Source organism: Pecten maximus, chromosome 1, assembly GCF_902652985.1.
Source record: "Pecten maximus chromosome 1, xPecMax1.1, whole genome shotgun sequence".
Taxonomy (NCBI): Eukaryota; Metazoa; Mollusca; class Bivalvia; order Pectinida; family Pectinidae; genus Pecten; species Pecten maximus.
In genome coordinates this window covers 46,959,136-46,983,810 of record NC_047015.1, presented here as the reverse complement: position 1 = coordinate 46,983,810, position 24,675 = coordinate 46,959,136, and the positions used below count along the sequence as shown (strand labels likewise).

Sequence of the window (24,675 nt, the reverse complement as noted above, 5' to 3'; positions counted from 1 at the left end):
AAAAATCATTTCGGTACTTCTCAAGAAATAGCGATAACAAGGATTGTTTATAGATAGACCATGAACTAAGGGCAATTTGAACAGTCAACCACCTGAAGATGGTGGGCTAAAAAGGCCTCCAATCATAATTTTTGAAATTGTTACTCCAGGTACTTTTTAGCTCACCTGGAACGAAGGTCCAGTGAGCTTATGTCAGGTGCGGCGTCCGTCCGTCCGTCCGTCCGTCGTCCGTCAACATTTGCTTCAAATCGCTACTAGTTAAAAAGTTCTTATTGGATTTTGCCCAAATTTGTTCTGAAACATCCTTGGCAGAAGGGGATCATATTTTGCATAAATGGTGACTCTGACCCCAAAGGGGCCCGAGGGGCAGGGCCCAATAGGGGAAATAGAAGTAATTTCTTTAAATCGCTACTAGTCATAAAGTTATGAATGGATTTGAACCCAATTTGGTCAGAAACATTCTTGGGGGAAGGGGATAAGATTTTGCATAAATGGTGACTCTGACCCCCAAGGGGCCAAAGGGGCGGGGGCCCAATAGGGGAAATAGATGTAAAACCTTTAAATCGCTACTAGTCATAATGTTATGAATGGATTTGAACCCAATTTAGTCAGAACATCCTTGGGGGAAGGGGAACAGATTTTGCATACGGTAAATGGTGACTGTGACCACAAAGGGGCCTGAGGGGCGGGGCCCAATAGGGGAAATAGAAGTAATTTCTTTAATTCGCTACTCATCATAAAGTTATGAATGGATTTGAACCCAATTTGTCAGAAACATCCTTAGGGAAAGCGAAACAGATTTTGCATTAATGATGGCTTTGACCCTAAAGGGGCCAAAGGGGTGGGGCCCCAGAGGGGAAATAAAGGTATTTCCTTTAAATCGCTGCTAGTCATAAAGTAATGAATGCATGTTGTAAACTTAGAGAGTCTGGACTTCGTTATTTCTTTAAAGCAGTTGGATTCCCCATACTATAACCATATATAGCATTGTTTGAGATTGACAAATCAAACGAATTGAAGATTATAATATTACTTAGACATTTGGTCAAATCCAACCAGGTGAGCGATACAGGCCCCTTGGACCTCTTGTTCTAAAAATTTTAAACTTTAAGGGAATTGTTTAGTAGAAGTGCCACATTTTGATAAGCCATATTGTGGAAAATTTTGCTTTTATGTAAAAAGAGCATGTTCTTACTAAAAAACATAACGTCCCCCCCCCCCCTCCTACTGTATTCAAAAATGTAACTTCTTGCTTTGCATAGATGATATCCAACATGTTAGTATAATTATAATTATCAGCAAGTTCATGTTTAGTTTTCTCAAAAAATTAAGATATGATATTGTAGTATTTCCCCCCCCCCCCCCCCCCCCCCCCCAAAGCAATTTGAAAGTAAAAGCTTACGCACAACACATGACGACGGATGAAACGCAATGGACACTTCTAAAAAGGACAAAAACCATTATAGCAAATTTTAATTCATTTGTTCTTTTATTGCATTATTTTCAGTTCCATTTTCTCTCTCCTACAACTGTAATTACCAATCTCTGACATACAGATACTGTTACTTTCCTCACCTCTCATATGCTAACTGTTCAACTTTCCATTTACACGTATAAGCTTTTTACACTTCTTTAACACACAGTACAGATACAGATACATAATTATCAAGCATAAACAATACACTATTTTATTGATCATTCATTATTTAGTGTGTGATACTTTGTGGGCCACATGTATCACAAGTATAGGTAACTCATGGCAAAATCTTTTTAACTTATTCTACAAAGTGAAAAGTGATGCGAGTACAATATACATATATGAACCTAGAATTTACAGTCAAACCTGTCTATAAAGACCGCCCAAGGGGAGGAAGAAAAACAGTCACTATAGACAGGTTGCCTTTACAGACAGGTCAAAATTATCACACCAACTAGTTTACATGTAACTGCCATAAATAACTTGTAATTGAACAGGACATTCAGTAGACCAGTCAAGTTTAACATTTTTAGAAGTAAAATTGATGCAATATATTTTTTTAATAAATCTGAAGGATTAAATTTTTATTTAAAAGACTTGAATAAAATATGATTTTGTTGAGTCCAAGACAAAATGTAACTCAAAATGGTCTAATGGATACAAAAGTAACTTTTTTTTTTTATATTTTGTTCTGAACTATAACTAAATGTATTTATCAAATTATCTCCCTTTCTTTCTTAAATCATGAAAGAAATACACAATAATTAATGAATTATGTTTGTGTTACTACTAATTATTTTGTGGCATAAACTAACTTCTAAAATCACATTATTCAACAGCACTCTATATCTATATTATCCATTACAACGAGGGGAGACATTTCCCCTGTAATTGTAATGTCAACATGACCATGCATCTTTAACATAATTTGTTTGCAGGATTGGAAAATTTATTCAGAATTGCCTTCTTATTCTCATTGGTTACTAAATTAGCAGTCAGAAGAATGTAGGGAGGCTGAGATCTGCCCCGCCATCAAGGGGATGATTTTCCCTGGTATCCTGTTGCCCTTGTCATGTATACAATGTTGATATCAACAATGCATTGTAGACAATATGCTAAAGCATTAGTTACACACAAATCACATCTAATTACATGTCTCCTCTGTCCTGCTTTGTCAGTATTGTCAGTTTTAAGCAAAATTCAATTATATTCCGGGTTTGTTTGAAATAACTTTGGAAATTCTGTATGATATTGCATAAAGGAAGACTGTGTTGAGATATCAATTATATAACCTAACTATATACCAAGTTTGGTTTCAGTTGGACTTATATTTTTGAGCAACAGATCTAAATACAATTATGACAGCGCTGCCATCATTGCTGAAAAAGCAACACCATAGTCTCGCTTTGTGACTTCATTACAGGTGAGATGGTTCCAGCATGCCATATGCTTTTGCATTTGTTTGTTTCATGAATTTATGGTCACAATTTCCACAAATTCATGTTATAATCTTCGTTTACCTTCAGAACAGGTAGGTATATTTTCTGTCTTGCCTGTGATGAAAAGTCATTGAGGAGAGACTGGTGTCACTTATCTGTCAACATCTTACTTAAAAGTTTTGCATTTACTATCCATTGCTCAAAAAGCATAATAGTACTGTTATATCAGTAGGGGATATCTGAACACACCCTTCATTTATGGAATACATTCAGAACTTATGGTCCATTGACTCTGGAAATTAGGAATGCTGGGAATCTAGAGTGAAGTTTTGTGTTCAGTTCAGTTTCTTAAAAAGTATCGGTGTTATTCCAACCAAACCTGGTGCATAGTTACATTGTAGTATGGACATGATTTTTACAATTCACTTACAAATTAGTTATCGCCAAACTGGAACACATTCTGTAATACATGCATAACAGATGTATTTCCTTTTCAGTTTTAGGGAATAGTGATTTTTAGGGGGGAAATGTCATATTTAGGTGATTTTGCAAAAATTTCTTATTTCTTTCACAATGTCTCAATATTTAGGTCCTTTGGGTTGTTAAAATGCAGAAAGTTTAGTCAATTTTGGAGTTTACTTAAAACCTACCATGCTGACAAAGCAGGACAGGCAAGACATGATTACGAATAATTCTTGTTTGGTAAATTTCTGAGACACAATCATACACAGTAAGTCATTTGAGTACCTCTCACATTAAGACCCCCTGCACTCTCTCTGAATAAGTTCAATGTAAGAAAGATTATTTTCCCTTCTTCCTCATTTTTTTTCTTTTATGAACCAGTAGTTTCTCAAGAAATACTAGCAGCGATAACAAAGTTCAACTGTCAAAATAAAAAAATGGTTGTCTGTCAGCCATTTTGTTTTCCCAATCACTCTAAAAAATGAATGGGCACAACTAGGGACCAAGAGGAATCTACATGTGAAGTTTGAGAAATATCCTTTCAGGACTTCTCAAGAAACAGTACTCAAAAACAAACTTCATCTGTCAAAATCAAAGATAGTCACCTGTCATGCCAGCCATGTTTTCCCGATCAGACTCAAAATTAATGAGCACAACTAGGGACCAAGGAAAGCTACATATGCAATTGAAGAAATATATCCTTCCATCTCTTCCTAGGAAAAAACAATAACAAAGGATTGTTTACTGACATATCCCATAAAATAGCCCTCCATCTGATGATTGCTTGCTAAAAAGTTAATGTAGATCTTGTTTCATAATTGTTGTAACATGAAGTTCAATACAGATACTTGTCTAGCACTTGATTCCTGTGACTTATCCATCATAATTATTAAACTTGATCTAACAACAAAACACATCCGTTTTCTTTCAACACTCATTTACAAACAAAAAAGAACTTGCTCTCTTAAATAATATCACAGTAAAAAAAACATACACATGATTCTGCTGAAACCAAACACAAACAGTTCATGTATACGGTATATCAAATGATCTTCATCATTTTAAGAACTAAATAATTACCATTGATAGAAAATTTCTGCATTGATAATATGGATTATAAAGTTATTTTTCATATACATGACTTTATTCTAATAAATGTTTGGTATTAGACACTCTTTTATACATGTATTTACTAAGTTAAACATTAGCCGATGAAAAGCATCTTTTCTGTGATCATTGGACAGTTTGAATACTTCAAAGATTGCATTCACTCGTTTATACAAATCTTTAAAAATAATGGCTTGCTCTGCATTAGGCAATTCACTAGAAAGAGAAATGTAATTTCCTCTTAAATTTCATGATTTATTTGATAACGTGATGGTTTATGATATAAGAGGCCTAGTAGGCCTGTGTCACTCACCTAATTCTACAGCAGCGTTGAAGCTGATAAAGGTCATTTCTGCAGATTCTAAGCTGATTACCACTTTATATTAAACATCAGTGTATCCTAGAATTATTCAAGTCAATAAATTTTCTAGTCCTTCATTCCAACATACTATTTGCATAATATCAGGTCTTGGAGTCTCTTGGCTATCCAGAAATCATTGTTTAAAGATTTTAGCCTATATTTATTTAACCCATGTGACCTTGAATGTAGGCCAAGGTCATTTATTTGAATAAACTTGGTAGCCCTTCACCACAGCATGCCACAGGACAAATATTAGGTCTCTGTGCTTAATGGATACCGAGTTGTTTTAAGGAAAAGTGGACATCAGATCGCAGACGGATGCCACACCAGAGCAAAAGCTCACTTGACCTTTGGGCAGGTGAGCTAAAAACCAAACAAATAATTTTTTTCCAGTGATAATAATTCAACATTAGTACATTTAAACATGAATGGCATGTTCAGTAAAACACCATGTCATTTGTTAAGCATGCTTCATACTTATTTCACAGCCAGCTGTAGTTATTCATATTCAACCACACAGAACACAAATTGGAATTCCTGCTTAGTAATCAATGTAGTGTAGGCCTATATTATCCCCAAGCTTGCGTCCTACAGTAGTGTACCACTAGTTTGCCATCACTTCCAAAACACTGAAATAGCAAAACAAAGCAATATTATGTCTGCCTTCAACAAAATCTTTCAAATTATTAAGTTTTGTCTGACACGCATGACTTTATCCAGTTAAATGTCATCCATACCTGCTTGCGAGCCAATTTATATCATACACTAATCAGAAATAAGAGTCAGTTATAAAATGTCCTTTTGTCCTTCAGAAAAAAAAAAACAAACAAACAAACAAAAAACAAGGTTGTGTGTATTTACCAATTAGAAACTACAATACAATTGTAATCTTCTAGGTTTTAACTTTTTTAAATAACAGGTGGCAGACATTGAACAGTGTTCTCATTAGAAAGTTACCTTGACTAAATACTCACATCAAATACTGTGCCTATTTCGGTGTCTGGTGAAGGGGCGAAGGATTGATGAACATACAGAAACTGAAAAAAAACAACAGTCAGTGTAATGACAGATTATCACAATATGGCAGCAGTTTGTCACAAAATGCCCAATAAGTGCTTTGTATTTGTTTCAGTTATTTTGATCATCATGTTCACACTTCACATTGACCGCAGTCAAAAGGTGGATCAAATAAAAGTACATTATATATGTTAAGGTAAAAACAAAAAGCGCAGAGGGTCTCCATCTCTCACCTGGATATTTCAGTAATCATGGCAAAATACTTTTTCCTACATTTTTTACTACCTCTCCCAACAACGGTTCATACCAAATGTGGACCAAACCCTATCGCTTTCCAATGAAAAGAAGATTTCACCAAATGTGGACCAAACCCTATCGCTTTCCAATGAAAAGAAGATTTCAGAGTTTTTTTTTTTGTTTTTGCAATATTTTCCCTATTGGGCCCCTTTATCCTTCAGATAGGTGAGCTAACAACACTTTGTTGGCTTCCCTTCCTTAACATACCTACCAATTTTCAGCTCAATGTATCAATGGAACTAGAGAAGAACTTTAAAAAAAAAAAAAAAATCAAGATGGCAGCCATGACAGCCATCTTGGATTTCGGACGGACCCGAAAAATGACACACTTGATCAGGACCATCTCAGGATTACTTCAGGTAAGTAAGAGCTAAATCCAACAAATTGAACTTGAGAAGTTTGAAATGTGAAAAGTTTACCGGTCAGATGAACTAACAAGTAAATGATTACTTGGCATTATCTTGACAAACTAAACCATCATACCATAGATTCTTTGGATCCAGCTTAAGATATTTCTTGATGAATTCACTGATCCAGCTCACTCTCTTGTTTCTTTCTACAGCCCATCTCTTCTTTTTCATGATTGGGGCATCACCAGCTGGTTTTAACAACACATCAACTGAAATAGGAAACAGTCCATTAAATAAGATATAACTCTGAGCAGATCTCAGTTACCTATTGACTGTGTATCCCTGCTGTTAGCATGAGCCACTCACTTTACTTCACAATAATGCTAACTGTCAATACACCCCACAGGCAATAATCCAGAAGCTTTCAACCAATCGGAGACCTCCATCTTGTCAAGAGATCAAGCAAAAAAGTAACAGTTGTACTCACCATCCCTTAAGTGCCCTACAAATTATCAGATTTATCACAAAATGGCTAAATTCTGAATTATCTAATGTTGCCATTCTAGTAACCATGGTATAAATTTGTATGTCTATTTTGTCTTAATGTTGTTTTATACACATTTTCGCCTTTTCATGGATACACACAAGCAGTTCAGAGTGTAGAGTTATTTAGAAAAACTTTTGACTAATCAGATGCCTCCATTCTAGCTATCATTGCAAAAGATAATTGTAAATCAAGGGCATTTTAGGATCTTCTTTTAGAGTATTATTAGTCTGAAATAATTCATTATGGTAATGAAGAGATGGGGACATATTCCTAATTGAATCATAAAAATGATCCCAATATTTCTAACAATAATTCTAATTTCAATAACAGTTAAACTACTTACAAAAAAAGGGTGTTTTTGATTGTTTACATTATCACATCTTTATTTCCATTTGTGTCCATAATACCATACCAAAAGCAGAGTCTGTGCTCAGTAAATTGTGGTCATATTTGTAGGGGTATACACTTGTTCACATTGTACAATACATACATATCCATAATGTATTACGTGTTTAATATGTGATGTAATTCAGTTGTGTTGAAAATCAATAAAATTTAAATGATAAAAAAGTTCATTTTCAAATGCCATCCCTTTCCGCCTTAATGCTAATATCCTAGGTTTGAAAGAAACCAAGTAAATATTACATAATTTGATAGAAAAACAGATTTTTCCAATCCTGTTTTGGTAACCCAATAAAAAAATCTTTAAAAAACCCTGGTAACCCAATAAAAAAAAATATTTGAAACAAGAGGCCCATGGGGCCTGTATCGCTCACCTGGTTGGATTAGACCAAATGTCAAAATATTGTTCATATTCAATTTGTTTTATTTGTAAATCTCAAACAATGCTATATATGGTTATAGTGTGGGAATCCTAACTGCTTTAAAGATTAATGAAGTCCAGACTCTCTAAGGTCTGAAAGATCTCAAGAATTGTTTTTAGAACATGCATTCATCACTTTATGACTAGTAGCGATTTAAAGGAATTACCTCTTTTTCCTTTTTTGGGCCCCGCCCCTTTGGCCCCTTTGGGATCAGAGTCACCATTGATGCAAAATCTGTTCCCCTTCCCCCAAGGATGTTTCTGACCAAATTGGGTTCAAATCCATTCATAACTAGTAGCGATTTAAAGGAATTACCTATATTTCCTTTATTGGGCCCCGCCCCTTTGGCCCTTCCGGGGTCAGAGCCACCATTTATGCAAAATCTGTTCCCCTTCCTCCAAGGATGTTTCTGACCAAATTGGGTTCAAATCCATTCATAACTTAATAACTAGTAGCGATTTAAAGGAATTACCTCTATTTCCCCTATTGGGCCCCACCCCTTTGGGGTCAGAGCCACTATTTATGCAAAATCTGTTCCGCTTCCCCTAAGGATGTTTCCAGCAAATGGCACCGCATTGTCGGAATACACCCACCATATATATTTTGCTGTATACAGCAGTGATGAAAAACAGCTGTATTTTAGAATCTTGGCATGTGCGTCAATTTGTACTTCCAAGTGGAACAACATTTAAAAGACATATTTGGGAGAGTGATGATACTGTTTCACTTAAAAATGCTTATTTTTTATTACTGTTGCATGATAAATAGAATACATGGTAAGTGACTAAGTGTCTTAAAAAAAGCTGTATTTTTGGCTCGGGTCAGAAAGACATTTGTCTTTCTTTACCCTCGCCAAAATACAGCTTATATATTTTTTTTTAAGGCACTGACTATGTATTCTCTATGTATAACTCTGGTACATCAGAATGGTCCTCTTTCTAAAAACTTCATTTATATGATATGCTTGAGTGATTGTTACGAAAGCAGTATCAAAACCTTGTGGTGTTTTCCCATGAAGTTCAGACTGAACTACAAATTTGAAATTAAATGTATTCTTTTTTTTAAATAATTATGACGCTTTATATTTTTTTAAATGTTAGAAAAATGATAAATAGCACAATCGATGATTACTACCTTTATGAGAGCTCATTGTTTGTTAATAATGATGGTTATGAAAGGTTTCAACGCTTGTTTGTTCCAGAGACCTATATTAATTTAGTATAGGCCTATAGGTCTCTGTTTGTTCCAGGCATTGCTCGTTTTAACCGTTCAACCTCTGCTCCAGATACTACGATGGCCGATATCAGCCGTCAAGTTACTCCCATTTATATGATGCGAGTAACCTGACATAGTAAAATTCACATGACAGGTTACTCTCATGTGATGCGAGTAACCTGACATATTAAAAATCACATGACGGGTTACTCCCATGTGATACGGGTAATTGTTCGCAACATATTGAAGTAGGTGACAATACACATGCAAACCCATTAACATTCCAGGGTTAACACATGCTTCACAATAACATAGCAAATTAAAACCTATCTTTGATTATTTGTGTTGCATACAAAATCTCTTGTCCAATGTCACTCAAGAGTATTATATTGGGCTTCAAATTTGGCCAATTAAGCAATTTCTCTTATTTCCTCAATTCTTTTTGGTGAATAAAACCATTTCCCCCAATTTAGATTTTCGGAGAAATTTTTCTACCACATAAATATGCAAATCTACAGGAAAAATTAAAAAGAAATTCTGTTGCAATTAGTCTGTGGTCAAATCATGAATTGACTAGACTACACGAGCTCCATTGTAAAACCGGTTTAAACAAAATTGCGTAGATATTCGACTGTCGCCATGATAGCCTCTTTGAAAGGTCTAGTAAAACTATACACTGGAATGTTAATGGGTTTTGTAAGTGTACAGCCATCTCCTTTGCGACTGTGTACAGTTACTCGCATCACACGCTAGTAACCTGTCAAGTGATTTTGCCTATGTCAGGTTACTCGCATCACATGAGAGTAACCCGTCATGTGATGTTTACTATGTCAGGTTTCTCGCATCACATGAGAGTAACATGTCAAGTAATTCAGCCTATGTCAGGTTACTCGCATCACATAAATGCGAGTAACGTGACGGCTGATATCGGCCATCGTAAGATCACAGGTGCCTGACTCGTTTTTATAAAATAATAACATATAGAGTACATATAAATGAGAAAGGTTCTGAACTCCCCCAGGCTTGAAATCTGATGTATTTATTTCTAAGTACCGTAGCTTCGGTTGTATTGGGTGGATTTTTTCGAAGTAGGACTTAAATTGAAGAGAAATGGTCAATCTTTAAAATAAGCCATAACATGTTGTCGATTTCTCGATATTAGTTTACGAAATCGGGCGTGAAACTTCAAAATCCCCTCGATTTTGTTTAGTCGGACAAGTTGACGTAACGGGGTCACCACACTTTGACTCTATTGGACTAGCTTTGACGAGCTTTGACGGAATTGTACGAGAAGTTGCGATTGGTGGAAAATCTGCTATCAGTATGCATAAAAAGTCCCGGGGCCGTCGATAGGGTGCTCGTATACATAAAGTAAGTGTATGTAATAGTTGTATTCGGTGATCTGATGAAGCGTACCTCGTGATTAACCCGTGGACTTCGTATTTAAAACTATGTCCAATAGAGTCAAAGTGTGGTGACCCCGTTACGTCAACTTGTCCGACTAAACAAAATCGAGGGGATTTTGAAGTTTCACGCCCGATTTCGTAAACTAATATCGAGAAATCGACAACATGTTATGGCTTATTTTAAAGATTGACCATTTCTCTTCAATTTAAGTCCTACTTCGAAAAAATCCACCCAATACAACCGAAGCTACGGTACTTAGAAATAAATACATCAGATTTCAAGCCTGGGGGAGTTCAGAACCTTTCTCATTTATATGTACTCTATATGTTATTATTTTATAAAAACGAGTCAGGCACCTGTGGTAAGATACAGTATCAGAAGCGTATAAAGTCACTTTCAAACTTACTTTTAGATTTTGCTTCAATAACGGTGTTCGAAGCACCAGCCGGTGGTTGCTGTTCTTTGTTTTCGAGTGTTTCATCGTTTTCTGTCGTCTTTTTATCTGATGAAGCGTCTTCGACTGCCTCCAAATTCGCTGTTTCCTTTAGTTCCGTGTCGTCGGTCGACATTTTCCAAAAAATCTATGTATATTTGGTGCTTTGTTTAGTGCCCAAACCCAAGCAAGAGCTTGTGTGATCTCGTTTTAATAAGTAGTATGTAATAGTCAGAAGCAAGTGCTCCTTCAAAAGTCCGGAATATATTTTGCACCTTCTTTAAAAAAACCCAAGAATTCCCGTTATTAATAACTGAATCCAACGTTATAAAAACAGTATTATCCAATTTTCTTAAGAACACATAAAATCTTCTTTCTTGTATGCTCATTACAGTAATGAAGATATGTTAGCCCACCATCATCAAGATCTCAACCCACCATCTAAATTTTACCAACTGATCACAGGGGCCTGTTCGTTTATGCGGACAAACCAGTTCGTCAGCTTTTAAAAGTAATATTTCAAACATATATCTTGACGGACCTGCCAATATTAATATAGGCCTTGGGAGTCTTTGTCAAGGCTCGTCTGAAACTATATGAAATCGACAGGTCCGTCTTTATTTCATAAACGAACAACATCGGTCCAACTGGACCAACCGTTTGGACCGCAAAAAAACGAAAAACGGCCCTGGTGTCTACTTCTTGTTAGTATTTATGGGGAAAATAGTAGACTGTTTAGCCCTATTTGTTGAAATAGTAGGAGTAGGGGCTAATGTCTTTTCAATAAATACTAACCAGAAGCAGACGGCTGTGATCGGATGGTGGGCTAGAACAAATTAATATTCATACCCTACCTACACTGACGACCATCTGTCAGAAATTGTCCGTCCGTCGTCCAGAGCTACGTTATCGCGGCTAATGGTTGGCTTCCAAATCTTCCGTAAACTATCTTTGCTGTCGCTATTTCTGGAGAAGTACTAATGAGAGATATTTCTAAAACCTCACTTGTAAGTTCCACTTGGCCCTTCGTTGTGTCCATTAAATTTATATATATATATCTCCCTGAGGTACTGGATGAATATTTCTCAAACTAGTTATGCCCATCCAATTTCGAATCTGATCAAAGAGAAAAAAAATAAATGAAAAATAAAAGTGCCCCCTTGCATGGATTTTGGCAGGTTTAATTAAATTTCGTCTTTAGCCCAGAAAAGACGCATCATATGCGAAAAGACGAAATAAATGCACGCAAAATAGCGACTTTAATTCTCGTCTTTTCGGGTTTATTATTTTCGTCTTTTCGCCCCGAAATGACGGAAATTAACAAACCATCAGGCACCCCAAAAAGACGAAAATTAAGGTTTGTACGAAAGGACGAGAATTAAGATATTTGATTTTCGTCTTTTCGGGGCGAAAAAACGAAAGGACGAAATGGCACAATTCAGCCATCGTAGGTTTCTGATGTTTTATCGATGTTTAATCGACCTTTTGAAAAGATGATAGGGATCGACTAACCAACAATTAAGATTAAGTCCCTCATCCCAGCATGGTACTACAGGCCCAACATCAGATCTCAAACATCTTGAAGACACAAGGTCATAAAAATAAGCTTCAAAACCATGCACTTTCATTCTCGCATTCAAATACCTATGATCAAATGATAATAGGTATTTTGTAAGATATTAGAACTAACTTTGAGGCAAGGCAATGCTAATCAAGTGCAGTCTGAAATCATGCAGGTATCTGTTTCTATGTCGGCAGTCTGGTCCACAGAGACCTGAGAATTTGTTACAGTCTACGTGTATTTGGACCTTCCCTATAGTATGTATAGCACATTTTCAGACGTTTTGGGGCCTAGTTACAAAACAACGGTAAAAATGACAACCTGCGGTAGTCATTTTAACACGTGACCGAGGGTGTCATTTATTTTTACCGAATCCCTATTAACAGCCAGGGTCATTTAAGGACATGCCAGGTTTTGGAGATGGAGGAAAGGCGGAGTACCCGGAGAAAAACCACCGACCTACGGTCAGTACCGCAGGCGCAGATCCAGGATTTTCGAAAGGGGGGAGGGGGGAGAGATTCAGTAATTTAGTGATTTAGTGATCATGCGAGCGCCATAGGCGGGGTCAGGGGGGCCGCCAAGGTGTCAGGGGGCCGCCAAGGGGTCAGGCCGAAGCCCCCCCCCCCCCCCCCCCCCGTCGGATCCGCTAGTGAGTACCTGGCAACTGCCCCGAATCCACGAAGACATCTGAAGGCTTTACACATAAGGGACAACTGTAGACTGTAACACATTCTCATGTCCCTAATTTGGTCTGGACCCTTTTAAATTATTATATGATTACAACCGCATTTTATGGTCCAGAGAAAATTGGGGATGTGGGGTAACTGGCTGTACTTGCGTTTAGTTTAATCTCGGAAAACACCAGTATTATTCGGACCAGCCAAATATGGAATGTCGTTCCAATGTACCATGAACTCTTTAACAGATTATAGACTATATTTTATTACCCTTTTTATGTGTACATTCTGGTTAGAAAAAACTTTATGAGATCTTGAATAAATGCTCTTAAATCTTCATTGTTTTTTCCCCGATTCTTAAACATCAAAGAACACGGACACACACAAACAAACCGTAATTCTAACCCAGAATCGATAAAACAGGACAAAATACACGGGATATGTAAATGGACATCTGCTTTTTGTTGTGGGTTTCTTCTAGGAAAGAGTGCAGTACAGATATTTTAGCGGTAAAATACCATGAAGATCATGAATTTTGATTTTTTTTTATAAAGTCTGCATTGCTTTCCCTGTACAGAGAGACCACCATCTTTGTGATACCTTTACAGAGAGACCACCATCTTTGTGATACCTTTACAGAGAGACCACCATCTTTTGTGATATATTACAGAGACCACCATCCTTTGTTTTACCTGTACAGAGACCACCATCTCTGTGATACCTGTTCAGAGAAACAATCACCCTTTGTGATATCTGAGTAGAGACCACCATCTTTGTTATACATGTACAGAGAGCCCAGTCATTTGTGATACCTGTACAGAAAGACCACTATCCTTTGTTATACCTCTAAATAGAGACCACCATCCTTTGATTCCTGTACAGAGAGACCATCATCCTTTGTGATTCCTGTTCAGAGAGACCACATTCCTTTGGTATACCTGTACAGCGAGACCACCATCTTTGTGATACCTGTACAGCGAGACCATCATCTTTGTGATACCTGTACAGAGAGACCACCATCTTTGTGATACCTGTACAGACACTGCCTTTGTGATACCTGTACAGACACCGCCTTTGTGATACCTGTAGACACTGCCTTTGTGATACCTGTACAGAAAGACCACCATCTTTGTGATACCTGTACAGACACCACCTTTGTGATACCTGTACAGACACTGCCTTTGTGATAACCTGTACAGACACCGCCTTTGTGATACCTGTACAGAGACCAGTCCTTTGTGATACCTGTACAGAGAGACCAGTCCTGTGTGATACCTGTACAGAGAGACCAGTCCTTTGTGATACCTGTACAGAGATCATCATCTTTGTGATACCTGTACAGAGAGACCACCATCCTTTATGATACCTGTACAGAGATAATCATCTTTGTGATACCTGTACAGAGATAATCATCTTTGTGATACCTGTACAGAGATCATCATCTTTGTGATACATGTACAGAGATCGTCATCTTTGTGATACCTGTAGAGAAAGACCACCATCTTTGAGATACCTGTACATAGATAATCATCTTTGTGATACCTGTACAGAGATCGTCATCTTTGTGATACCTGTAGAGAAGACCACCATCTTTGAGATACCTGTACAGAGATCATCATCTTTGTGATACCTGTACAGAGATAATCATCTTTGTGATACCAGTACAGAGATCATCATCGTTGTGATACCTGTACAGAGATAATCATCTTTGTGATACCAGTACAGAGATCATCATCTTTGTGATACATGTACAGAGATCGTCATCTTTGTGATACCTGTAGAGAAAGACCACCATCTTTGAGATACCTGTACATAGATAATCATCTTTGTGATACCTGTACAGAGATCGTCATCTTTGTGATACCTGTAGAGAAGACCACCATCTTTGAGATACCTGTACAGAGATCATCATCTTTGTGATACCTGTACAGAGATAATCATCTTTGTGATACCAGTACAGAGATCATCATCTTTGTGATACATGTACAGAGATCGTCATCTTTGTGATACCTGTAGAGAAAGACCACCATCTTTGAGATACCTGTACATAGATAATCATCTTTGTGATACCTGTACATAGATAATCATCTTTGTGATACCTGTACAGAGATCGTCATCTTTGTGATACCTGTAGAGAAAGACCACTATCTTTGAGAGGTGTGTTAAGATGATGAGCACTACCTGAAGTGTTTGTGTGACAATATATTGACTATTCTGAACAGATATTGGTGCTCAGCTCGAATTCAAAATGGCACCCTCCTGTGTACGTGTGAAATACAAGGGTTGTATTTGGTTATAACAGTGACCCACTAGGGTGTGATCCTTATTATTCATTCAAATGTAATTCTTCTTACTGGAATGACGATAACTTTGGGTGTCTTTTTTATGAACAATTTGTACATAATTCTCTCATCTTTGCTCTTGATTGTCAATCTCACCATGGTAATTCCATTCAACACCATGTTGAATTTGATGGCAAAGTATGCATGTGCTCTTGAATGCAGCAGCGTGCATGTTTGTTCAGAAGAGATTGCTGTATTCTGAATATGCCTCTTGTATATCACAAATTTATTCTCAACAGAATCCACTCTTCTAGAACACTCAGTAAATGAAATCGCTTTCCTCTGTACAGTGAAACCAGACTTAACTGACAAATGTCTTTTAATGGCATCCTGTACCATCTGACCATATTTATTGAAACAGGGTCAAACAGCGACATGCTCAACTATCACAGCTGACACTGACTTTACTGACACACTGTCATATCCAACACATTGACATGGTCCTACAGTGTGTTGGTAAAGTAAGGTTCTGCTGTATACTGAGTTCAATTTCATTGATGCTGAATCTAAATGTTGTTCCACCGGAAGCAGAAGAGAAGATTTTTGTTTTCTAAATAAAACATCCTGGTTAGTAAATTGAACCTCCATTATTATCTGTCTTTGAAAAATGTATATAAAACAAGCCAGATGGATTAATAAATGATGGATTTATTTCAAGTAGCTTTATCTTTATATCATAAAAATAATAAACAGTGTATATTAATTAAAAGCATGAAACTTTGTATTGAACATGGAAAAGATACATGTTAAATATGTAATAATATAATCATATACAAAAGATAACTTACTCATTTCTTAAATCATGCCCATACATGATAAATACACAATGTATCAAAGAAAACATAAACCTACACTTGTTATTATCGAGTCTATTCACCCACCAAACTCAAGATAAACGATGATGAGTATACCAAGTATATATCTGTCAAAGCATGACCTTATCCAGCTTTCATCAACATTCCTTAAATGAAGGAAAAAATTCCTATGTTCAAAGTTTTCCATAGGAAGCATCATTAGATTCAAGAAAAAAATATCAGACAAGGACTCTGTAATGCTTTACCATGGAAATTTCAAGTTAATTTTTTTCCATATATTTAATAAGAAGTATTGAAGACTCTTGGAACTGAATCATTGCTTCATTAACAAGTTACATAAAAAAGCAAATGTCAAGTAGTTGAAAATCAGTTACAGAGTTACCCTCCTTAAATTTGTCTCCCTTCTCAATATGCTCGGAAATGAATGAAGCATTCGTTAAGAATATACATGTACATGTATATTAATTCCCAATTCAGAAATACCATATGGTACATACCACTTTTAATAATATCCCACTAAGAATGTGTTTTTCATGATGTAGTTTTGGTCAGCAGTGGCAAAAAGTCAAATTTAAGGCCAAACTTGAGCTATTTTCCCCTTTGGACCCCACCCTCCTTAGTCTCTAGGGATCAAATTCATTAAATTAATTATAGAAATAATGATTCAGACCAAATTTTGGTGTAAGCCACTCGGCCATAGGAGTAGCATTTTAAAGCAAAATTTCAGCCAAGTTTCCCTTTTCAGGCCCAGACCCTGTCCCCAGGGGTCAGATCAGCCTAATATATTTAAGAAGTGATATGACTGCCCTACCCCAATGATGTTACAGACCAAATTTGGCTGTAATCCACTCGGACATTAATGAGGAGTAGTGTTTCAAAGCATAATTTTAACTAAGTTCCCCTTTGGGGCCCTGACCCTCTGTACCTAGGGGTCTAACAAGTCTCATTTATTTAAGAAATAATTGTCTTCCCCAAATAATGCTGCAGACCAAATTTGATTGAAATTTGCATTTAATGAGGAGTAGCATTTTGAAGGAAAAGATTATTGGGGATGACAGACGAAACACTATGGTAATAGGTCAGATGACCTAACAATATTAATATAAGATATGATGGAAAAATATTTCTACGATGAAACCTATCTAATACCATTTCGATAAGAGGTTGGATTACAGCTGAAGTTGTCTGGTATGACAAATTGTAGAAATAGATTGCAAAGGTTTCACTATAATAACAAAATATTACTGATAGCAGTAATTCATTAATTCACAACTTATACATCACAAAATATGAGCATTATTAGGCGAGTTATAGGATTGAGCACGAGCCGACTGGTTTTTTTAATCATTACTGTATTGTGATGCTACAGTTAGGTCCATTTTCATTAAATATATTATATATAAAACATTGGTCATGTGACTGACAAGATTTGCTGGGAAAAATTGATTATACATCAGATTAAAGTTTGTAGTACTGCTTTCATGACAATAAAATATTTTTTTTAGTTATCCGAAGTATCTGTCTATATCTTGAATTCTTGATAAAGACTTAAATTATTTTAATATCAATTCCTGTAATGTATTACTATTCTTATAAATCATTTAAAAATTTTCACTTAAATTCAAAATGAAAATAACGGGATCAAAAAATCATGAAATGCCTCCTATACATGACCAATCAATAGAGATGAAGGATTACCACATTCAAAACAGCATGTTCACACCGGCTTATTAACAGAGGGACCAAACACTTAACATTTAACATCCTGATCCTAAGACCATTCTATCACATATCAGGTCCCTGTGCTTTATAGGACTTTTCCTTTTTTATGTTCACACATAAAATGTGCATTTACGTTGATAATTACATTATAGGAATCAAATGTCCATAATCGTAACCCAACATAATGTGAAATTTATAAGTTTTCAATAATTTTGCTCAATTTATTGGAATATTGCTTTTGGGGAGACCATCTTTAAATTCCATGACCAAAACATATACATGTATTCATTAATGTATTGGTTTTAACAACGGTTTCAGTTTTTATATAATGTAATGTAACACACTAATTAGTCAGCGGACTGGTGTGCTATATATCACTGCACTTTAGTTCCGGTTTATCAAACTTCCACCTCAAACTTGGATGAATGTGTTGAACTGTTAATATTGGTCTGATTCCAGTAAAATGACATAATTGTAGTAAAAGATAGTTTGATGATGAAATGTCAAGATGCTGGTATTGCTTCTGCTTGTCTCTCCTCTTTCTGAGCCTTCCCTGAAAAAAGAAAATAATTTTTTAATAATTACGGTTTGTTTTAAAACAACTTTCACTGATATATGATATTTAATTAGATTAAATTTCCCAAAGGCGTGATGTTTTATCTGTTGTAATAATTATGACACCACAATGGGGAAAATATGCAAAACTATGACAAGGAGGCAATCTTCATGACAGTATCTATCTCAGGATCCATTTTCTGCTCATTGACCTCTTATTACAATGTACTCTCAACACTGGTCGGTCAATACAAACTTGGACAGGGGGTCTATAACATAATATTTTACTAACTTCTCTCCTTTTCTTTTTGTATTTCTGGTAGTTCGTCTGTAGGCACGTCGGGCAATGCAATGTCTTGCTGTAGAGAGAAATAACATGGCATTCAAAAACTGTTTACATATTAGTAAACAACGTGGTCCTTTTGTCTTTCTTTCCATTGAAAGATAGATGTATTTTGAATAGGTCAATGAAACTTATCAAATATACTTCTTGTCTGACATATTACAAAACACTGCTTCTAATTAAAATCTGTAGTACATCAAATATTAAAGAAAACAAATAGAATATAAAAATATCAATATCTATAGTTCACAATCCTCACTCTCTATCTTTCAGAAAAAATCACAAAAAAGAGGAAGTTTTGTATACCATAAATATTCACGTATAGTGCACACTTTTTAAAAAAAAATTTGACAAGTGAAAAAATCCACTGCGCAGGTAGGATTATGATTTAATACTTATATATATAAAGCGTGTAGTAAGTAAATATTGAACAAATAATCAAGGAAATTAATAGTTATTTAGATGTTTAATTCCTTGAAATTGTATATCTATCAGCAATTACGTGGATTTATGTAAGTCGATCGTGAGCCACACATGTTCCACACACATGCAATCTCACTTGAACAAGTTGCCGTATTCAGGTCCAAAACGATTTATAATGACTCAATTAACATCAAACCAAACTTTTCAAATGATTCACAACAGTGATAAGTTTAGAGAACCATAACATCCTTGTTTGCCTGTATTTAATTATCAAGACAGCAGTGAATTTAACACATAATACCTTAGTTAGTTCATCTAGTTCAGCTAGGACATCTTCTTCATCATCCTCAGTCAAACCTCCAGCTAAAATGTCGTCTATTTCCTAAGAGAGGAAGAAAACAAGAAATGATATATATACAGTACATTTTTACTTACAATTTTATAATAAATCTTGTACATATATGAATTGTATTTTTTGTATTTGCTAACATTACATTCAAGGGTGTAGTTTCCCATTCCACGACTAGCCTGGGCAGTTTCTTATTCCAATGACTAGCCGTGGTAGATTTTTCAAAGTTCTACAAGCATGAGCTTTACCTTTAAATATTGACAGTTTTCTCTAGTTCTGACAGAAAATCATTAACTCATGTTCAGTTACTTCCTATCAAAACTGGTGGAGAAAATTCAATTTACCCTTTGATATTCAATCGACTCTTGTGTTTCATCCATCAGTTTTTCAACATCTTCTATTGACATGATCTGCAAAATGAAATAAATAGTAATAAAAATTTAGACTAATCGTATACATGTATATGTACCTAACAACTCTATAATTTTCAAATATTGGATAAAATTAAACATAGGGTCTCATGGTAAATTTGCGAGATTAGTGACCTCAATCAAAATAAAATTATGCATTGGTATGGATACCTTAGTTGAATACTCTACCAAAGCGTACAGGATATGAGTAAGATCAGGGCTTGTTGTGGTTCTGAGCAGACTGCACAACTTAAATTTTTTTCCTATAACAGTACTACATAATGATTGACTCTTTGTTTTCCTCTCTCCTTTCCTCTATGATTTTTCACTAATCATTCATATTGACACATTTTTAGTTTGGAAGATTTTCTGGTAAATGTATAAGCAGGAAGGAGTGAAAATAATGTACCGGTATATTGAAAGTTTAAGTAAAATTCAAAAGCAGCATGACCTTCACTACTTCTGATAATTTTCATTAAAATGATGTCAATTTTTATTGAGAAAGTATTCAAAATTTGAAAATGAAATGATTTTCTTACATACTTCATAGTCAGGACTAAGAGCTTTGTAGTTCCTGACTTAAATGTCAGCATTAAGTGAGGATATGTACCCAAACCTCACTACCTTTATTTCTATAACTCACATGAAAAATTTTCATTTAAATTAAAACACATCCAACCATTTTATGTTTTAATTTTTACCTGGTGTAATTTTTTCAGTGACTCATTTCCAACCTTCAACCCCTCAAAGACCTTGGCTTCAATTTGAGCGAATTCAAGGTCATGCACCTGAAAAAATGATAATTGAAAAATGCAGTATGTAACTTTCTTACTGATTAGGAAGGAAATCATAAAATTAGTTCAACTGATTTACAACTAGAGTATGCCTGTTAAACATGTATGCTACTACTACTGCTTTGATGGAAACAGAGCTGAATGCAAAATTTTGCTAAAGTACATAACACAATGAAGTTTGGAAAAACCTAGATAACTAGTACAATAAAGAAAGACATTTCAAAAGATTCTGAAAGATTTTGTTTTAGAGAAATCCTTTTAGAAAGCTGGACAATTCCCAAACAAACATTACAATACAGTAGACGGAGTCCCAACAAACACAGCCCAGGACTGAAAATAGTGAACTGATATGTATCTGCTGACTTTAAAACAAAAATGTATTTACCATTTGCTCTATATTCTCCAGTTGTCCATCTGTTTTTTCTAAAAGAGACTCTTGGAATCTTTTCTTTCTGAGCATGAGCTTCGCTTTACTGTAATGAAATGTGAACAATTTTATATTTGAGATTAAAACCTTAGTATTATGAAAATCAAATGACTGACACTATACTTAGCTCTGTTAAATGGTATTTAATGCACAATTGGAAGATTTTAGAACTCCATCCATCTGCTCTAAAAAACTATAATGGTCATGCATGTATATGGAAATGTAATCTTTCTTAACATAAAAAATATTCAAATTTTGGAAATCAACACTACTACTTGTAATAATTCAAGTCTGCAATAGTTATAACCATAAGGAGGGAAAAAGTGTTCAGAAAAAATGTAGAAATGTATTTCATGAAAAATTTAAGAATTGTATACATCTTTTTATATGAATAATGGAAACACCACTGAGTACCTCTTCTTGCCATCATGCAGTAACTGTTTGGCCACCTGTCGATCCTTCTCTATCTGCACAAATATTTTCTTCTGGTACTGTTTCAGTTTATCTCTTTGCTGCTTAAGTTGCTGTAAAAATAAGGATACAATTTACTAAATGGTGATGTGGTAGGTAAAATTTTATGCAGATAGCATTACATATTTACATTGTATATATCTGCAGATGTTTGAACTGACTGCCTTGTGCATTCATTTCTAAAAGCTCATGTGCACTGATGATGTTGCTTTTATTGTAACAATGGAAGAGATTAGCAACTAGTTAGCAATTAGTGGAAGAGTACTGGCATTGTTATAAAAGTAGGTCATCTATAAATGTTACTCCTTAAAGTCTTTTTATCCCTGTCAAACTAATAGAAGCCTTCTTCCCTGTGTGTAGCCTGGGTTTCCTCTGGCCCTGACACCAGACTTTGGACAGTCCGACAGCGAGATGTCTGGAGTAGACAGACATGGTGTCAGGGCCAGGGGAAACCTGGGCTACCCTGGGTGAACTGTGTTTAGATCCAGGTTTAACTTACAACAAAACAATTGTTCCAGATCTGAAACAAAAGAAACTAATTCCATGTAAGATTGATTTACCAAAACAGCTTTGTCCTGTTCAGTGACTCGTGATGGCTGTTGCTTCGGTTTTGAAGATGATCTGCCCATATTGATTCTTATATGAAGACAATTCTCACACAGATTTCCTCATACCTTTCCCCCCAGCAAACCTGTAATAAAAATAAAGAGGCTAATTGATGTGAACAAATTGACAATTATTATAACTGATGATGGCATACAACGGAGTAGAAGTTACTACTGCAGTACTTTGAATACCCAAAATTAATTTTTTTGGGGGCTAGTCAGATGGGCATCACTGGGTGAATAACGATTTATACCAATTCTTTAAAGAAATCAGTGAGTTGGCTTGCAGTTTGGTTTGTTTGGTTTGGTTTGTTTTGTTTAACGTCCTATTAACAGCCAGGGTAATTTAAGGACGTGCAGGTTTTGGAGGTGGAGGAAAGCCAGAGTACCCGGAGAAAAACCACCGGCCTACAGTCAGTATCTGGCAACTGCCCCACGTAGGTTTTGAACTCGCAACCCAGAGGTGGAGGGCTAGTGTCGGACACCTTAACCACTCGGCCACCGCGGCTTGCAGTGCTCAAGTGTTAAGAATCTTAATTATGACAATCATCCCACCCTATACCAAGATTTCAAGGCAATATGGACAATGTTGGGCAGCATGTTTTGGGTCTGTACCTCTATTTTATTTATATAAAACTTGCATGTGGTCCCTTATGTCATTTCCAACTTTATCTCTTGGTGTTGAGTGAGTATTTAGAGCTCTTCTTTAAGTAATTAATTCTGTAGTCATCCTTGATACTCCAAGGGTTATGATCATATGATTACATACCAGGTACGCTCTCATCATGACTGAATAAAGTGTATGTGATTGTAACCCATAGAGTATCGAGACTGCTCTGGAGTGTACAATGAAGATACATGTATACATTTTTAGGGAAGATGCTACTTGACACCAGAAGTGCCATCATAAATTCTGTGATATAGCCGCATTGTGGTGCACCTATTATTGGGTGGCACCTGGCCAGCACTTACATTTTTTATGGAATCATTGCAGTTATACATGTACAATTATCAAAGGGCACTGCCCAGGTGTGGTACAATATGCAACCATGACATATGCTGCAGATCAAGAAATATACATCTTTAGTGATTCTTTCCCACATTTTTTCATAACTAATTTCAATCTAGTTACATGTACATGTAGTTGTAATTGTCACACTTCCTCTTGTAGGTTCTGCCACTAAAAGGGCCAAAAGGGGGCATATATGCTTTTATGTATATTAGATATCAAACCATCATGTCCCATAACATGGAACATTGGAGAATACAACCTTATAAATTATGGCTTTTTATGCATGTGTGTGTGTATATGTTTATGGTATGGGTGCGTCTAAGTTTAGTTAATTATTTAGAGGCAGACTTCAGTCCATCATACACTTTTTCATAATAATATCACCTACCTCAATGATTTTTACACTATAAAGCTACCTAAATCTTCCAGCAGTGGCCTAGTATGACACTTAAAACTTGAAAAAATAACCCCACTTGATTGGGAGTACAGTGTATACATATTAACTACACATCATTGACAACAATCCTGTAGGATTAGCTAGTCTAACAGTAACGTTACTGCTGGCAGTAGAGGAATTTAAAAATGTCTATGAAGTTTTTTTAAACGTTCCTAAGTCAGTGTATTTTATTCTCATACATAAACTAGGTCTACTGTACAGTATATATATATTGACATCGGCACAGATTCTGAATCTGTGTCCAGTTCCTCATTAAGAGGCGCCAGGCCGACCAATCCATGATATGATGTAATTGTAGCGACTGCAACAAGGCACCTACAGCCATACTGGCTAGCCAGTAGGCCTATAGACTATCAGATCAACTAATTAGTACTGGTATACTATAACCAAGACTACGAACAGACCAAACGAAGACCAACTACCTATGCGGCCTACCATTCTGTTCTACAAGGACTACAGGCAAAGTAACAGCCTTACACGGCCAAACTTTCACAGAATGAATATCATAACACATACTATACTTACACAGGACACAAATTTTGTGGAGTGATTTATAATAGCTGGATATACATATTGTCAGTACCGAAAAGGTTGTTTAACCGGAAGTAGGTAATATGTTCGTCTATCAATATACACCAGAAAATTTGACCCGCCATTAAGAACTAATGGTTGAAAAATACCAAATAATAATAGCAAAATTAGAATTATTTAGACATAAATATAAGAAATATCCACATTTTAACCAGATGAATATGTTTAGACTCCATAAAACATAC

The 24,675-nt window shown here is 35.8% G+C and overlaps 2 protein-coding genes across 4 annotated transcripts; both read right to left on the bottom strand.

Moving 5' to 3' along the window:
• Window positions 1-1,465: 1,465 nt before the first annotated feature.
• On the bottom strand, window positions 1,466-11,099 carry LOC117335680 (ubiquitin-like protein ATG12). 2 transcript variants are annotated; one of them, XM_033895847.1, is made up of 4 exons: window positions 10,910-11,099; window positions 6,631-6,779; window positions 5,821-5,883; window positions 1,466-5,475 (listed from the first exon to the last, which is right to left on the bottom strand). In XM_033895847.1, the coding sequence occupies exons 1-4, from the start codon at window positions 11,070-11,072 to the stop codon at window positions 5,416-5,418; spliced, it is 435 nt and encodes a 144-aa protein (XP_033751738.1). In that variant the 5' UTR covers window positions 11,073-11,099; the 3' UTR covers window positions 1,466-5,415. The 2 variants fall into 2 exon arrangements, with proteins under 2 accessions (XP_033751738.1, XP_033751731.1); XM_033895840.1 differs by having other exon boundaries at window positions 6,644-6,779.
• Window positions 11,100-16,146: 5,047 nt separating this feature from the next.
• Window positions 16,147-24,527, bottom strand: LOC117335665 (charged multivesicular body protein 6-A-like). 2 transcript variants are annotated; one of them, XM_033895829.1, is made up of 9 exons: window positions 24,422-24,527; window positions 22,386-22,504; window positions 21,769-21,878; window positions 21,313-21,400; window positions 20,835-20,921; window positions 20,068-20,133; window positions 19,676-19,756; window positions 18,901-18,967; window positions 16,147-18,606 (listed from the first exon to the last, which is right to left on the bottom strand). In XM_033895829.1, exons 2-9 carry the CDS (start codon window positions 22,452-22,454, stop codon window positions 18,557-18,559), a joined length of 618 nt encoding a protein of 205 aa, XP_033751720.1. In that variant the 5' UTR covers window positions 22,455-22,504; window positions 24,422-24,527; the 3' UTR covers window positions 16,147-18,556. The 2 variants fall into 2 exon arrangements, with proteins under 2 accessions (XP_033751720.1, XP_033751713.1); XM_033895822.1 differs by having other exon boundaries at window positions 22,386-22,516; window positions 24,425-24,527.
• Between the last annotated feature and the right edge of the window lie 148 nt (window positions 24,528-24,675).

Excerpts from the sequence above, each read along its gene's own strand:
- LOC117335680 (XM_033895847.1), bottom strand. The coding sequence starts at position 11,072 with ATGTCGACCGACGACACGGAACTAAAGGAAACAGCGAATTTGGAGGCA. Across the intron at positions 6,780-10,909 it reads TATTGAAGCAAAATCTAAAA|TTGATGTGTTGTTAAAACCA; the intron begins GTAAGTTTGAAA and ends TTCCTATTTCAG. Across the intron at positions 5,476-5,820 it reads AAATAGGCACAGTATTTGAT|TGTTTTGGAAGTGATGGCAA; the intron begins GTGAGTATTTAG and ends TTGCTATTTCAG.
- LOC117335665 (XM_033895829.1), bottom strand. The coding sequence starts at position 22,454 with ATGGGCAGATCATCTTCAAAACCGAAGCAACAGCCATCACGAGTCACT. Across the intron at positions 21,879-22,385 it reads AACAGGACAAAGCTGTTTTG|CAACTTAAGCAGCAAAGAGA; the intron begins GTAAATCAATCT and ends TTATTTTTACAG. Across the intron at positions 21,401-21,768 it reads CTGCATGATGGCAAGAAGAG|TAAAGCGAAGCTCATGCTCA; the intron begins GTACTCAGTGGT and ends ATTTCATTACAG.